Genomic DNA, 15,957 nt, shown 5'->3' on the forward strand with positions numbered 1-15,957 from the left:
GCCCTTGATTCTGGCATGTGTTGTAGGTGATCCCAAAGCAATAGTTTGATTATACGGGACAGAGAAAGAGCTTCACTGGAAGAAAACATTATGCAGAAATAAAAACCTAAATTTTGTTCTGTTTTACATTAAATTTCAACAACCTAGTGTGTAATGCTAAAAAACACTGAAACAATAGTGATACATACTATTCCTTGTACATAAGAAAGCTTGAAACTAAAACACAAAGACAAGACGTCAAACAATTAACAATTCTCAGAAAAAAAAACAATTCTCAGAGTTAATTCTATCACATTTATTTGGAGTGAAGACATGCAAAAGTGACAGTATCTGATGATATTCAAAATGTAACACTTCAACATGGCATTCCATTGAGACTCGGTCTTTATGTAGCACCTGTATACTTGTACCTGTGTATCTATAAACTCAAATAAAAAGGCACTATGATTATCAGTCATACAAAGAGTCAAAAAAAAGCTCTGGAGTAGAAAATAGAATAAACAACCCATTCTACCCAGAGTGTACCTTTATGGGGTTGAAACTTCCTCTGCATGTACCGTTTTAGTACAACCAATGTATTGTCTGCCTGTTTAGAAGGGTACCAGCAAGTCTTTGAAAGGGATTGCTTTCTAACACCAGGAAGCAGAAGAGTTCTTAATCTCAGAAATTGACCATCAAATATTTGTTTCCATGAACCCTGGCTCCATTCAGCTGTACAAAGACAGTTTACAAAGGCTATTTTTGAAGTGTACAGTATATAGTACATGAGAGAAAAGCTTTTAGAATTCCTTGGTACACTTTAAAGCAATACTTAGAGACATAATACACCAAATCGATTGTTGCAAACATTTAAATCCTTTTAAAGGTTTTTGAAGGCATGCATTTTATTATGGAAGCCAGAAGCTAATTTGGATTTTTTAATCTCACAATTCATATTTTTTCCCCCTTTGCAATTCTAAGAAAAAAAAAAAAATCAGAGTTGTGAAATATAAACAGAATTCTGACAACTCGCAATTCTGAGGTTATATCCTGTAATTCAGATTTGTTTTTCTCTGAATTCTGAGGTTGCATCTCGCAGTTCGTTTTTTTTTAAAGTCCTATTTATTAAAAAATAAAAAAGGTCATTTTTAAATTTCAACTTTTTCCCCATCGCAATTGGGAGTTTATAGCTCACTACTCAGACTTTTCTTCTCAGAATTGCATGTTTCTATCTCTCAATTCTGACTTTTTTCTCAGAACTGCAAGAAAAAGTCTAAATTGTTAGATAAGAGTTCCAATTGCCTTTTTATGTTTTTATCCCGTGACTGAAACATTTTTTTTTTTTTTTTTTTTTTTTAGAATAGAATGGTTTACTTAAAATTAAAGTTATAATTCTAGTGAATATGATGTTGGTCATTTAAAAGGTGTGTAAAGCAAGTTGAATTTGCTTTTAGAAATGTTTCTGGAAAAATCACGAGATCCTTATCAAAGGCCCCCCGAGAAATTTGTGGAAACATTTAAGGAAAAATAACAGGACTCTGAAAAATACACCAATTTTTTTTTTCAGTCATTAAAGAAAGCCAGACCCTGTTGTGGTTAATACCACAAAGACAAAATAGATGCTGAAGTCTGTGCTACGCAAGACTCCCTACCCTTCCGTAAACCCTGTTCCTACCGTCAAGGACGAACACTAACTCTAAAGAGCTGCACTGATACAGTAAACTACATCTCTGTCAGTCACAGAGTGGAACTCACAGTTATCATGTGACTACAAACCTCTCTGCATTCACTCCTTCACCTGAACATCGACGGCTACATCCTTCATTACATCACATCCACAAAAAACTCACTGGGGTTGCCCATAGCCAAGTGGAAAGACTGCCTAGAGGCTGTCAGCTCAGGAGGGACGGAGCCCAGGTCTCGGGTCGGTGGAGCTCCTGGAGGCCCACCAGGGGTGCCGGAGGGCAGCAAGCCAGGGTGGGGCGGCAAAGTAGGCGTTTGTGGGTGCGGGGCTCCAAGTGCTAGGTGTGGGTGTGGATGTTGGGGCACCATCATCACCATCATTGGGTTGTAGGGGATGGGGATTCCAGGCGGATATGGAGCGAGATGAGCAGGTGGAGGAACGCGATGATGCGAGCGCTGGCTCGAGCGCTGACTGGAGCGACTGTGTTCGCTGGGCGTAGCTGAGCCGTGGTCTCGTCTCAGGCTGCTGCGCACAGAGTAATCTGATTCACTGCCGCTGCCAGAACGCGAGTCAGCCCCACCACCGGGAGATTTATCGTCACGTACGCTACCGCCCGCCGTACTGCCAGATACGCTTTTACTGCCCCTTCTCTTCTCTCCGTCACTGCGTGTGGAGCCACTGCTGTGACTCCCTGAGAAAAAGAGACAAGAAGACAACAGGGGTCAACAGGGGCACAAAAACTTCTTTTCACATGGCGACTAGAATACAAGATGCTTGCTGATTGTCGTGGCAACTTTGAAGTTTAATATTAATAATAAATTATATTTGTATTCCTGTACTAATTTAAATAAAATGAAGCATATAGTGTTTTACAAGTCAGGACGTAAAATGTTTTTAAAAATTATCTTTTACTAATATACCACATTATATACATTTAGATAAAAAGAACAAAACTTAATAAATACTGATAAAAATGAATTAATGAGTGCAGCATATTTGTCCAGCGTTTTCTTAGTTTTAGTTCCATAATGGCAATCAATGGATATACACTACCATTCAAAAGTACAATTTTTTTAATGGTTTTGGAAAAATGTCTCATTGTGAGCCTGCATAAAAAAAAAAAAAAAAACATTAAAAACAGTAAACATTAAATAATTTTCAGCATCATTATTCCAGTCTTCAGTGTAACATGATCCTTCAGAAATCATTATGATATGCTGATTTGGCATTTAAGAGAAACATTTCTCAATATCGATGTTGAACATTTGTGCTGCTTAATATTTTTCTGAAAACCATAATGCATATTTTTTCAGGATTCTTTGATGAATAGAAATTTGACTTTTACATTTTATAGCAATGTAAAAATTATTACTGTCACTTTCAGTCAATTTAATGCAACCTTGCTGAATAAAATAATAATAAAGAATAAATTAAAAAGAAAAAATAATAATGATTTTACAGACCCTAAACCTTTAAACGGTAGTGTATGTGGATTTTATTAAGCTCTGATTCATGAAATCTTTAACAATTTTTTCATACGCTTCCATACATTTTGTGCCTGCGGGTCAGTGTGTTTGTTACCTTCACTGTGCTGGCTGCCTGCACTGCCTGGGCCGTAGCTGTAGTTGGAGAGCTCATGATAAGGAGGTGGCTGGGTGGAATAGGGGTGAGGGTACTGGTACGTGAAAGAGTGCAGCAGAGGCCACGGTGTTGCGCCTGGTAATGGAAGAGGCGCCAGAGTGTCCTGGTCTGAAGCACCGCTGGAACCATCATTATCATTAAGAGAAAGGTTGGCCATGTCTGAGAGGGAAAAAATTGAGAGATTAAATAAGTATGCATTTTACCAATTTTTTATTTTATTTTGCTGTATATGTTTTTTTTTTTTCTTTAAATTATTTTCTATAATAAAACCTGATTTTACTTACAATTTTCACAGTTGCTGAAGTCTCCAAATATGTAATAACACTGTTCAGAGAAGGTGATCTTGTTAACAGTGTGTCTGATGAAACCAGCCTTTAGTAGGTTACTGGCATATTTACGGGCTTCCCGTCTGTCCTGAAACCCATCAATGTGATGATACAACCACTCAACCACATCTGAACCTATATGCACAGTCATAAAGACAGAGAAAAACAAACACTGGATTAGACTGAAGGTCCATTTGTCTCGGTCACAAAGATCATTTAGGAACAGTGTGTAAATATAGTCTCAGGTACAAATCTCTGACCTAGGAAAGCATTGGGAATGGTGATCTTCAGCCACATTCGGTCTCTGACCTCCAGACCAGACTCAGGAGATGCCATGGCCTTAGCAACCGATGCCATGTCAGAGCGAAGAGACAGGTTGAACTCATCAAAGCCTACAGACAGAGAAAGAGAGATTAAATAATAGGGCTAGAGAGAGTGTGCTTATAAAACACAGGTCTAGAAAAAGTAAAGAAGACATAAGCGCAACACTCACGTTCAGTTTCAGTCACAGATGAGCTGGAGGTGATTGTGCTGCTCGGGTAGGACGGAAACACCCCTGTGAGAGCCACTGAATGATTGATCCATGCTGCTGGATCTATGGGCTGGATTGGCTCATCTAAGACACAATATGAGGAAGGATGTTAGATAAACAAGTCTCAAATAACATGATAAAAACTAAATTATACATTTACAATACTATTCAAAAGTTCAGTTCAGTAGGACTTTTAAATGTTTTTGAAAGAAGTCACTTCTGCTCACCAAGGCTGCATTTATTTGACCAAAAGTACTGTGACTATTGTTAACTTTTATTTGAATTCAAAATAATGTTTTATTTCGAAATGTTGTCTAATTTAATACATTTTAAAAACGTAATTTAGTCCTGTGATGGCAAAGCTAATTTTCCAGCAGTCATTACTCCAGTCTTCAGTGTCACATGATGCTTCAAAAATCATTCTTATATGCTGATTTGGTGGCCAAGAAACATGTCTTATTATTATCAACGTTGAAAACAGTTGTGTTGCTTAATATTTGGGTGGAGTCCTTGATACAGTTTTCTCAGGATTCTTTGATGAAGAGAAAACATGGTTGCACTTTATTTTACAGTATGTGTACTTACAATATACTTACCCAAGAAAGCACAGGTAATACAAGGTAACTACATGGGGTAGGGGTAGGTTCTGGGTTACTACCTAGTTACTATCTAGATATTGTAATTACAACAATAAGTACGTACATGAGGAACAGGACTGTAAAATAAAGTGCTACCGAAAACATTATAAATATCTTTACAGTCCTCTTTGACCAATTTAATGCATCCCTGCTGAATAAAATTGTTTAAAAAAAAAAAGTCCTGATCCCAAACTTTTGAAAAGTAATATATTGGGCCATATGAAGTAAATATAAAAATATTATAATTTACATAATAAATGAAACAGGAATTAAAATGATACTCACTGCGTGGCAGGGTGAAATAACCTTGTGGAGAGGGGTCCCAACATTTTGCCACAGTCAGGGTGATGGGTCTAAGAGAATAAAAGTGATATTATAAAATTACAGGTTATATATTACTGTTTACTAATAATAACTTGCATAGAGTGCAATACATTATCCTCCTACTGTGATTCTCCCTTCGAGTCATGTCAGAATAATTGCATTAAGATAGGAATATATTTATAAGAAAAGTGCACATGAACAGCACCACAATGTTGTACTGACTAGGGGAAACCAATGGGATTTTTTTGAGTCTTGATTTGAAAGGATGTAAAAATAGATAAATCAATCATCTTCTGTGGCAGCCCAACAAAGGATAAAATACACTGCTAAACCTCCAATTTCACTACTAAAGTCTTTCTCTTGCTATAGAGAATTTATAAAATTGTACATTTCAAAAATGGGACATTCCTATGAGCAGCTCTCACAGACTCACCCAGGTTTATGGACAATCTCACGGAGCACCCTGACTGCATCATCATTACTCATGTTCTCAAAGTTGATGTCATTCACCTGCACAGAAAAAAAGACAACAGTGAAACAACCCGTCTAACAAACATCAGAAGCGGTAATTTGAACAGAACTGCATTCTCTCAGAACTCATCTGACAAGCTGGTCCTCTGTTAAATAGATAGCATGATGTGCAGGTTTCACTTTGTTCCTGATTTTCCAACACTTTCCTATCAACGTGTACACTTAAACACACAGACACACCTGCAGCAGCATGTCTCCAGGTTCAATGCGTCCGTCTGCAGCTACAGCTCCTCCCTTCATGATGGAGCCAATGTAGATGCCTCCATCACCTCTCTCATTACTCTGACCCACTATACTGATGCCCAAGAAATTATACTTCTCTGTAGGACACAACAAACAGAACGGAGCATGTTATGAATTAAATACAACTCATATTTAATAAATAGTTGTTGGAAGAAATGGCACTGACCCATGTTAAGGGTGACTGTAATAATGTTTAGGGACATTGTTGAATCTGTCACACTGCTGAAAGAGGAAGCCTATAACAAAACACAAACAAGAACTCATTAAAACTCAGTTAAATAAAACTAATTGTTTAACTGTATCAAAAACGGTATCAAACCGTTTCAGTTCCCACCGACTTCCATTTTATGGACATTATATGGAAAATTCAATGGATGTAAATAGGAACCAAAACTGTTTGGTTACCAACATTCTTCAAAACATCATTATTTCTGTTCTGTATAAAAAATAAAAAAAAGTCAGAGGTTTGAAGTGTGTACACATTTAATCATATGGGTGTGTGAAATTGAATCATATGGGTGTTTCATACTCTCTCCAGACGTGGGCGCTGTTTCCTGCGTCTGCGGTGGCGTTTCAGCAATCTAGACGCTGTGCTCTGTTCAGTGGAGCTGCTGAACCTGATCACAAACATTCAGTAAAATAAACATTCATAATCAAGCCATAAATTCCAATACGGACTAATCAGTGCTTCTCAACTGGTTATGCTTCAGGATACAGATTTTATAATACACACAACATCAAATGGAAACCTAACCAAATAAAAACCTAAAAAATTAATAAATGACTTATTTTTATATTGAATTTCAATGGTTTCATGCTGTCAGCAGTCAATAATTCACTACCTAAAAACCATGTTTACACATCACAAATGAGTGTCTATTTAATCTAATCTAGGTCATGGTGGCACCTGCCTTTTGTCTTCTACCAAGTGACAGATGAATTTGCATCAAAATATTGTAGAGTTTGATTGGAAGTGTGGTTTTTGATATTAAAAACAAAAGATAAGTCTACTGGTTTTGCTATCCTAACTATGTGCAAATATACTGTTATGCACATTGCAGTATTTGCATTTAACATTGTTCCCCATGCTGCATGCAAACCTATTAGAACAGATCAAAACCCATTTTTGGTGACCCACCGGTTGAGAACTACTGGACTAAAACCAAACTAAAAGCATGCACAGATGCTGATACGTGCTTGTTAAGTTCAATCATTTGATTCAGATAACAGAAATATAACCTTCAGACATTTAAAAGAAAAAAAATGACATGTATAGCTCAAAACCAGAGATCTGATTGAAGTGGACTTCTTTAAAGGTGATGCGTGTAATTTCCTTGACACTACAAAATAGTTCCAGCCCCAATGCAATCTTTAATCAAGTACATTTGCTCTGACCTGCTCATCGTATCGTCGTCATCTGAATCACAGAAGCTTGTGGTGTCCAGCTCACTGCTCATCACTGTAGTAGCACTCTCATAGCCAGCCAGGTGTCCGTCCATGCGGGACTGCCCATTCATACGCGGCCCTGAAACAAAAACAGAAAGAGTAAAATGAACATGGACCGTTTTGTCAATGTACTGAAAGACTATTGAGATAACTGATAAAAAATTATTAGCAACATAGAAGACAGAACAGACCATGTTGGTCCAAGCTCTCTCTGGTTCGAGGTCTCTCTCTCCTGAAAGACACGACTGACTCCGTCTCTGTCTGATCATCCAAGGACTCCAGGCTGCCTGCAGTGTTGGGACTGCACACACACACACACACACATCATGCAATGATTTACATTCATGACACATCTGTACATCTCTGCATGCTGAGCGAACCTTAAATTTTTAAAAGCAAGCTGTCTCCAGCAAACCAATCTCTGATAAGAAATTGAGAGCAAAGGGCCTACACTGGGGAGGGGGAAATCACGTTATTAATCAGTATTTTTGACTTCATTTCTAGTAAAAAAAAATAAAAAATCCTTAGGACAAGATCATTTTACCGGAAAAGCCAAACTGCTTTTAGATTTTCATATAATTTATCTTGAATATAAGTATTTTGTCATGTTTCATTAGCATTTTTTTCACTAATTTTAGGAATACACAATTTCACTAAAATGCATTTTATGTCTTACTTTTTTTAACAGCTTTTATTTTTTAACAGCTTTTATTTTTTACCAGCTTACATTTCAAGACAACATTTCAGACATTTCATGGTTGTAGGTACTTTATACACACAAAAAATATGGGATTACCTTATGTATCATGCTTTAAACTACTGTTCAAAAGTTTTTAATGTTTTTAAAACTTTAATACATTTATTTGATAAAAATACAGTAAAAACATTAATATTGCGAAATATTATTACGATTTAAAAATAACTGTTTCTGTTTTAATTTATTTTAAAATGCAATTCATTCCTGTGATGGCAAAGTTGATTTTTCTAAAACTTTTTGTTAAACTCTGTACAGCTTTGTATGAATTGTTTCATAACTGATCCGACACCTGAAAATAAACGGTTCATAACATTAACTGTTTTATTACTGTGAAGCACTTGAAATAATCTGAATTTTATAACGTGCTTTATAAATTAGAAAAACGTTTTTGCATCCTATTAAAAGCACGTATTTGTAATGTTTCATTAGGATGTCCCGTTTTATCTTCCAAAGCAAATGTTTGACATATTTCGACTAATCCATGATACAGGGTGTATGTTTTAAAAGTAAAAACTAAAAAGTGAGTTTTCCTTCAAGTAAAGCTGTGTACACCAAGTCACTGACTCCCATTCCTACAACTTATAAGAGACTGTATTTTAAGGGACTGAGAGACAGCATCCACAAAATGACATTCATGGTGAAGAAACAAGAGATGCAGATTAACATACTGGAAGGAAGGAGGTCTGGAGTCTCCAATGCCCCCCGTCCTCTCGGCAGGAGGTGGAGGCAGGGGAGGTGGAGGAGGTGAGGGCTGAGACTGGACCTCTACTGGAGGGGCTGGGGGATCGGCTGCTGGGGTATCTGAGGACACCAGCTAACAGAAAGAGAGAAGATTGGTGTGAGAGTGAATGTGATCCATAAAAAACAAGGAACCAAAAAGGACTGGGAAAAGATCTAATGACAATAATAACACATTATTTTTTACCCAACACATTCTCGTGGAGCTCATTCAGAAGTGTAAAACTGATCACACAATGCTTCAGGTCAAACATATCCAGTGTCTGGGCTTTACATAACTACAATTTAAACGAGGACCAAGTTGGAAGGGGAAATAGCTGCAAGCAGACAGGAAACTCTATTCAGCTCCGTCTGGGGAGATCAAGCTTTTTAAAAAGCTTGAATAAAAAGCTTGAATAGAATTGCAATAGAAAATGTTAGTTAACAATAAACAAAAAAATCAACAATCTTCACAATCTGTGACGAAACACTGCATTAAAGCAGTCAAAGTCATGTACTTGAGAAACGAAAGACACATCAGATGCGTTCTAAGAGGCCACGTACAGTAACTTTCTTCATGCTAATGGATGCTAGGTTATTGTACACTCCTTCTCAAGGGACCTTGAGCTATCATGACGGTAGTCTACTATTTCCATCCCAGTGGGTCTGATTTCGCCCAAGCCTTTTAACTTAAGCATCTGCTTTTCTTTGAGGGCTTTTAGACGAGGCTGGATTTCAGTCTCCGTGTGAAGGGCCTGACACAAACTCCAGGTGCTCTTTAAAGATTCACTGTGACATAAATCAAAACAGCCCTGTTACGTGTCGCTACAGGGATGAAGAGCTTCAGCGAGGTTTAGTGAAATGGTGCAGTTCGCACTTAAAAAACCGAGAACTGTTATGACACCATTAAGCATCATATGACAGTACAGTAAAAAGAGGAAAAAATTAATAAGTAAATCACCATTTGGGGGGAAAAAAGCTACTGCTGACTGACAGAGAGAACTGGAACAGGTACAGGTACAGTTCTTACCCAGGAGACAACTCTTCCGTTGAAGCATGGCAGCTTGGCACTGTCGTCTGAGATCTCCTCCTTCACCACCCTGAGCAGACACAATTACCAAAGAGAGACAGAATTAAAGGATTAGTTCACTTTCAAATTAAGATTTCCTGACAATTTACTCAGCCCCCATGTCATCCAAGAGGTTTATGCATTTCTTTCTTCAGTAGAAAAGAAATTAAGGTTTTTGATGAAAACATTCCAGGAATCTTCTCCATATAGTGCAGGTCAATGGACTCCAAACGGTTGAAGGTCAAAATGACAGTTTCAGTGCATCGTCAAAGGGCTATAAACGATACCAGACGATGAATAAGGGTCTTATCTAGCGAAACGATCGGTCATTTAAAAAATAAATAAAAGTTTATATGCTTTATAAACACAAATGCTCGCCTGTTCTGCGATACGCGGTCATGACGTTGAAAAGGTCACGCTTGACGTAGTCAGAAGCACCGAATCAGTGTTTACAAGTTGAACGTGTAAATACTAAGTTAAATGGCGTTTACAGAAAAAGGGAGTTAAAACTCATTGAGTTTACAAGGTAAAACAACGATGTCGGACGATTTTGAACTTCACTCTATGGAGAAGATTCCTGGAATGTTTTCATCAAAAACCTTAATTTCTTTTCGACTGAACAAAAAAATACATAAACATCTTGGATGACATGGGGGTGAGTAAATTGTCAGGAAATTTTAATTTGAAATTCAACTAATCCTTTAAAATGAACATTTTGACAGATTTATGTATTTATACATAAATGCGTGCATCTAGGCTACTTTGACTTTACCTATGGACTAAATGGATATAATAGATTTTTACAATATATTAAGAAAATGAGTACTTGCACATGCACACACACACAAAAAAAAGTATTATCACAACGCTGTTTGATATTTATTGTTAATACTCCAATTTTATATCATATTCTGGTCCCTCGCTCTGCTCCCTCCTAAATATGACTATGGAAATATTTGAACACTAATGTAAGTCACACATCTTATTCACAAGCCATACAATCTGAGTTGATTTAATTTCTGTAGAACAGTAACAGGGCTTTTCTGTTGACTAATTGGACCAGTAATAATTTTTGTACTTGCCTAAAAGACCGCTCCATTTTTAATCATTGCATTTTTGTTTGAAATATTTATATTACAAAAAGTAAATAAGCAAGATCATAAACATTCACTCAAAAAAATGTACATTGCTGTTCTGAAGTTAAATAAATTATTAAATAAATTATTCCTTTTATTCAACAGATACACATTAAATTGATCAAAAATGACAGTACAGATATTATAAAACATTTCTATTTCAAATAAATGTTGTTCTTTTGAACTTTTTATTCATCAAAGAATCCTGAAAAAACACTACATTGCAGATTCGGTAAAATATTAAGCAGCACAACTGTTTTCAATATTAATAAGAAAAGTTTCTTAAGTCAGCATATTAGACTAGAGCATTTTCTGAAGGATCATGAGACACTGAAGACTGTTAAAATTCAGCTTTTTGCCATTACAGAAATTAATTACAAACATTAAAACAGAAAACATTTACTTTAAATTGTAATAATATTTCACAACATTAGAATTTCTACTGTATTTTTGATCAAATAAATTAAATCTTGGTGAGCATAAGAGACTTCTTTCAAAAACATAAAAAAATGGCCCCAAATATTTGTACAGTAGAGTATATACATTCTTACTGACGCTTCCCAGACTCAACAATCACAAGACACAAGACAAAAATCACATCAGTGTAAGCCAGCTAGATAACATAATCTTGTTTTTCAATTCATCAGAACTGCTGTTGCCATAAAGTAGAATACAGCACTGAAAAACAAATGCTTAAGTTTGCAAGGCATAAAAATAGACGTACAAGATCAATTATATTTTTACATGCATATTTGCATGTAATGCAGCACTATGTCAAAGTTTAATCAGAGTTATGCGGTAATACTTGCCTTAGGAAACACCACTAATAAATATATTAATATTAAATTAATATTAAGTGACTTTTAAAAAAAATAATAATAATCTCAATCTGAGTGCACAAACCATTGCTAGTTCTTCTCTGCAACCAAACAAACATTTGACTAGATGATGTAACTCTACAACAATTTCACAAAGCACTTCCTGAAAGCAAAGCTCTCCTGCATTTTAACACTTGTGAAACAATCCCACCCCCAAACCCTGTAATGACGCTAATTACGCCCAACATTTGTACTTGGAAAAACAACCCTTGACCTCTAACACAATAACACACACACTCAAAGCACAACCTGACTTTAACAGAAGCTCTTACAACAGAATGAGTTCTGGGCTTGTTAAATCTGCTTTAGGTTTGTTACATTTTGCATATTTAGTTTAATTTGGACTATTTGCACTTAACACAGTCTGAGAAATAAGGAAACAGGAATAAACCTGCACTTCAATCTGGTCTGTAATCTTAAGGAGATGTTTGAGAGAGAATGTAGAGGAGGCCTGGAGAAACCAAGGGGTCTTCTGCTCCTTTCTCTCTCTCACTCACTCACTCAATCTCTTTCTGTTGATTCTATCCCAGACACTAAGCAAATGGCCCGTCTCCAACCTCCAACCATATCCCTCCCCAAACACAGAGCAACCCCAACCCCTGCCACACACAGTCAGACTGACAGCTGGCTCTACACACTGCAGCATCACAGCGACGCCGCCAGCTCTCTGTCCCGTATCAGCTTACATCCACATCCAATGCCATTCAACAATAATACACACACGTCCACCCTTTCCACAATATCAAAAACTGGCGAGACATTCACAGCCTTTCTTCCATGGCAGGAAAGAAGAAACAATCATGTCTTCACATTTCGCTTTCCCGGGAAAATCTAGAAAAATCAGATCTCAATGTAGTTACACCAATTTAGCACGATTTTACTAGAATAAGACACAGCTGGCTGACATTTTGGCTCCAGTGTTAAAAAAATGGCTAATTTGCAAATCCTTTTAGCTGTAAATCTATGTTAGCTCCACTATGATGAAAATGTGTCATCGTTAATGAGAAAGACACAACTCTATTGTTTTATACTATGGTCTGTAGATGCATATCATGGAAGCCATTTCCGCAACGGAATAAAAATGTAATTGTAACATTTTGTGACAGTCAGAATTGCGAGATATTTTGCGAGCATTTTTTTTTCAATTTTGTTTTCTCAATTGTGAGTTCTTCTCTCACAATTCTGACTTTTTTTTTTTGCAATTGTGAAGAAAAAAGACAGAATTGTGAGATATTAAAAACACAATTACCTTTTAATTTTCTTTTTATCCATGGCGGAAACAAGCTTCCATAGTGTATTGTGATAGAAATTAAATAAAACATAAATATTACAAACAAACACTGTCACAGTCCAGCAGCATGTAAAATAATTGTATTTATTATCAACTGATTAATGTGTATATGTTTTAGAATGGCTCTACATTTACAGTGCTTCAGGTGAATGTCTCTGATTCATATCAACCTGAACTAAGTGTATAAGCTGTCAAACTGAAGGAGTATTTACAGTCAGATGATAACATCCTAATTTGCTAAGATTACCACAGACATTCCAGTAGCATCTGGAGAATGCATAACTGACAAGTACGTGGCTGAGATTTATTGGCTGGTATTCTGTCCATAGCAGGACAATTCAGGCCAAATATGCGGTCAGAGACAAAGAACCCCACTCTTTATTTTAAAAAAAGGACTGGCAGAACAGTGGGACACTAAAAACTTGGCCTGTATGCAAAGAAGTGAGGGAAAAGATGAGAATTTCACTACACGAGGGATATGAAATCTAATGTGTAGGTAGAAAACAGAATGGCTACAAATTACACCAACAAAAGTTTGAGGTCGGTAAGATTTTTCAAATCTTATGCTCACCAATATTGCATTTATTTAATAGAAATACAGTAGAAACAGGAACATTGTGAAAATGATCATCATTTAAAATATCCCTTTTAATATTTTTTAACATGTCAATTTATCCGTTATGGCAAAATTGAACATTTTTATAGCCATTACCCTAGTCTGTCATTGTCACGTGATACTTCGCATAAATTATGTTAATGTGCTGATTTGGAGCTTATTACTAATGTTGAAAACATTTGTGTGTTTGTGGAAACTTTTACACTTTTTCCCCCCTTTTTCTTTCTTTCTTTTTTTTACCCCTAATGGAAAGTTAAAAAATACAACATTTATATAAATACCAAATCTTTTGTAACACTGTAAAAAAAAATGTTTTTTTGATCACTTTAACCTCTTAACCTGCGCCCCTATTTTTGAGCATTTTGTGAAAAACGATATAACCAAATAAAAATGTCTGTAGCTCTTGAACCCTAAGGTCTATATTTAAAAATCTGGTGTTGTTTGAAACTAGACACTTGAACCTTTGTTACTCTAGAGTCATAATAACTCAAAATTAGTATAGCAATAGAGTAAAACAAGGTAAAATATACATGAAAGTGACTCGCGATATGTTTTAATGAAACTCACTAAGGGAAAAATGGATGAGACTTTCATGCCAAAGGCCTGAAAACACCATAAAGATGAAGCTGAATATCTGACCATGTTTTGATTCAAAATTGAGGATGATACTCCCAAAAATGTAATTTCTGTAAGCTTTTATTTAAAAGAAAATGTGTAGTTCATATTAAAAACTATTTAAGAAATGTTATGTCTTGTATATCCTACATCAGCCTTAATAGAATTACAATATTCCATATCAAACAGCGTCATTCGACAACTAATTTAATGGGCAAGGGATTTCTCATTTAGCCTATCTATACCTGTAAAGTCGGACTGCAGAAACTGATAAACTCTGTCGAGACATGGACACAGTTTCTTTACAGTGATGGCTTGATACAACTAAAGACCACCCACAACAGTGTCCTTCTCGTAGAAAACCCTTACCTAACCCTCACAAACAACATCGGACACAACATACAAACAGATTTATTTCCTACACATGAAAAGAAAAAAACTCCTTTGTTCTGGCTATTCGTGCATATCTTTGTGTGTTTTTGCTTTTTGCATTTGCTTACCCGAAGTCCTGGTCCATAGACTTGAAGAAGAATTTGTAGTTCGGCTTGTTCAAAACTTGTTTAAAATCCAGCAAAGTGATATTCTCAGCCGCTATGGGAATTTTCACCAAGTACGGCGTCTCCTCTTCGTCAATGTGATAAATTATTTTGGTCTCCGCCATGTCTCCCAACTCAACTCAACTTTCCTGTTGTTCTACGAAAGTATGGAAGATGCAGCAGCTATGCTGCTAATGTTAGCCAGTGCTCCGGAGAGAAGGGGGTTGAGAAAACTCGCCTAGACCACAATACTACTATCCAATAACACTGCCCCGACTAGCGCATCCAGTATAAACAAACAAAAGCAGCGCTGCTGTGCCTAACTTTTGTTGTCTTGAACGCTGAAAAGTGTCATGATTTCCGTTCAAATACACCTACAAACAGCTACCCTGTTGTAACAACATTTTCCCCGTACGAAAACACATGGGGGTTTGAAAACCTTCTCTTCGGCTCGGGCCAGCGCGGCGTGTGACGAAAGAGAGGCGCCCAGGACTTCCCACTGCTTCGCTTCTACTGGGGCATGTCCATATGAGTGCTTTTGTGGTACTAAGTGGGAATTTTGATTCGTCCCGGTGAATCTTTTGAATCAGTTTACTATTTGAAAAAATTGGTTTGCGAACCCTTTCTGTAGTTTACGCCAGTAGGTGGCAACTGTTGTGTTTTGATTTAAATGTGGGGTATGTATTTTTTTCAAAAAGGCTTTAGAAAACGGGAGTCGGGCCTAGTACCAAAACAAACTTGTAGCCAATCAGCAGTAAGGGGCGTGTCTACTCATGATGCAGAGGAGAGAGCGCTCAGTGCACAGGACAGAGATGGTGGGCTTACACCCTGTCTACGCCGGACACAACGGTTGTCCTGTCATGCTGAGCCGCAACAGCTAAAGTCTGTCTACACTGGATGCAACAAAGCGACCATTGAAAATCATTTGAAATTTGTGTCAATATGAACGTGGCAGCAGTTTACTGTCAGCATCCAGCCTGTACACAGCATCACTGATT

The 15,957-nt window shown here is 36.8% G+C and overlaps 1 protein-coding gene across 1 annotated transcript; it reads right to left on the reverse strand.

Annotated features, from left to right (window-relative positions):
- Positions 1 to 275: 275 nt before the first annotated feature.
- LOC306884702 (segment polarity protein dishevelled homolog DVL-2-like) lies at positions 276 to 15,476 on the reverse strand. The gene is made up of 15 exons (XM_079440819.1): positions 14,924 to 15,476; positions 9,849 to 9,918; positions 8,770 to 8,915; positions 7,536 to 7,645; positions 7,294 to 7,423; positions 6,428 to 6,515; positions 6,065 to 6,134; positions 5,836 to 5,975; positions 5,558 to 5,634; positions 5,086 to 5,153; positions 4,124 to 4,246; positions 3,891 to 4,022; positions 3,589 to 3,765; positions 3,245 to 3,463; positions 276 to 2,354 (listed from the first exon to the last, which is right to left on the reverse strand). The coding sequence occupies exons 1-15, from the start codon at positions 15,082 to 15,084 to the stop codon at positions 1,804 to 1,806; spliced, it is 2,262 nt and encodes a 753-aa protein (XP_079296945.1). The 5' UTR covers positions 15,085 to 15,476; the 3' UTR covers positions 276 to 1,803.
- Between the last annotated feature and the right edge of the window lie 481 nt (positions 15,477 to 15,957).

This window comes from Barbus barbus (assembly GCF_936440315.1).
Source record: "Barbus barbus genome assembly, chromosome: 2".
NCBI lineage: Eukaryota > Metazoa > Chordata > Actinopteri > Cypriniformes > Cyprinidae > Barbus > Barbus barbus.

Excerpts from the sequence above, each read along its gene's own strand:
- LOC306884702 (XM_079440819.1), bottom strand. The coding sequence starts at position 15,084 with ATGGCGGAGACCAAAATAATTTATCACATTGACGAAGAGGAGACGCCG. Across the intron at positions 7,646-8,769 it reads TCCAGACCTCCTTCCTTCCA|TCCCAACACTGCAGGCAGCC; the intron begins GTATGTTAATCT and ends GTGTGTGTGCAG. Across the intron at positions 6,135-6,427 it reads AGCGCCCACGTCTGGAGAGA|GCTTCCTCTTTCAGCAGTGT; the intron begins GTATGAAACACC and ends GTTTTGTTATAG.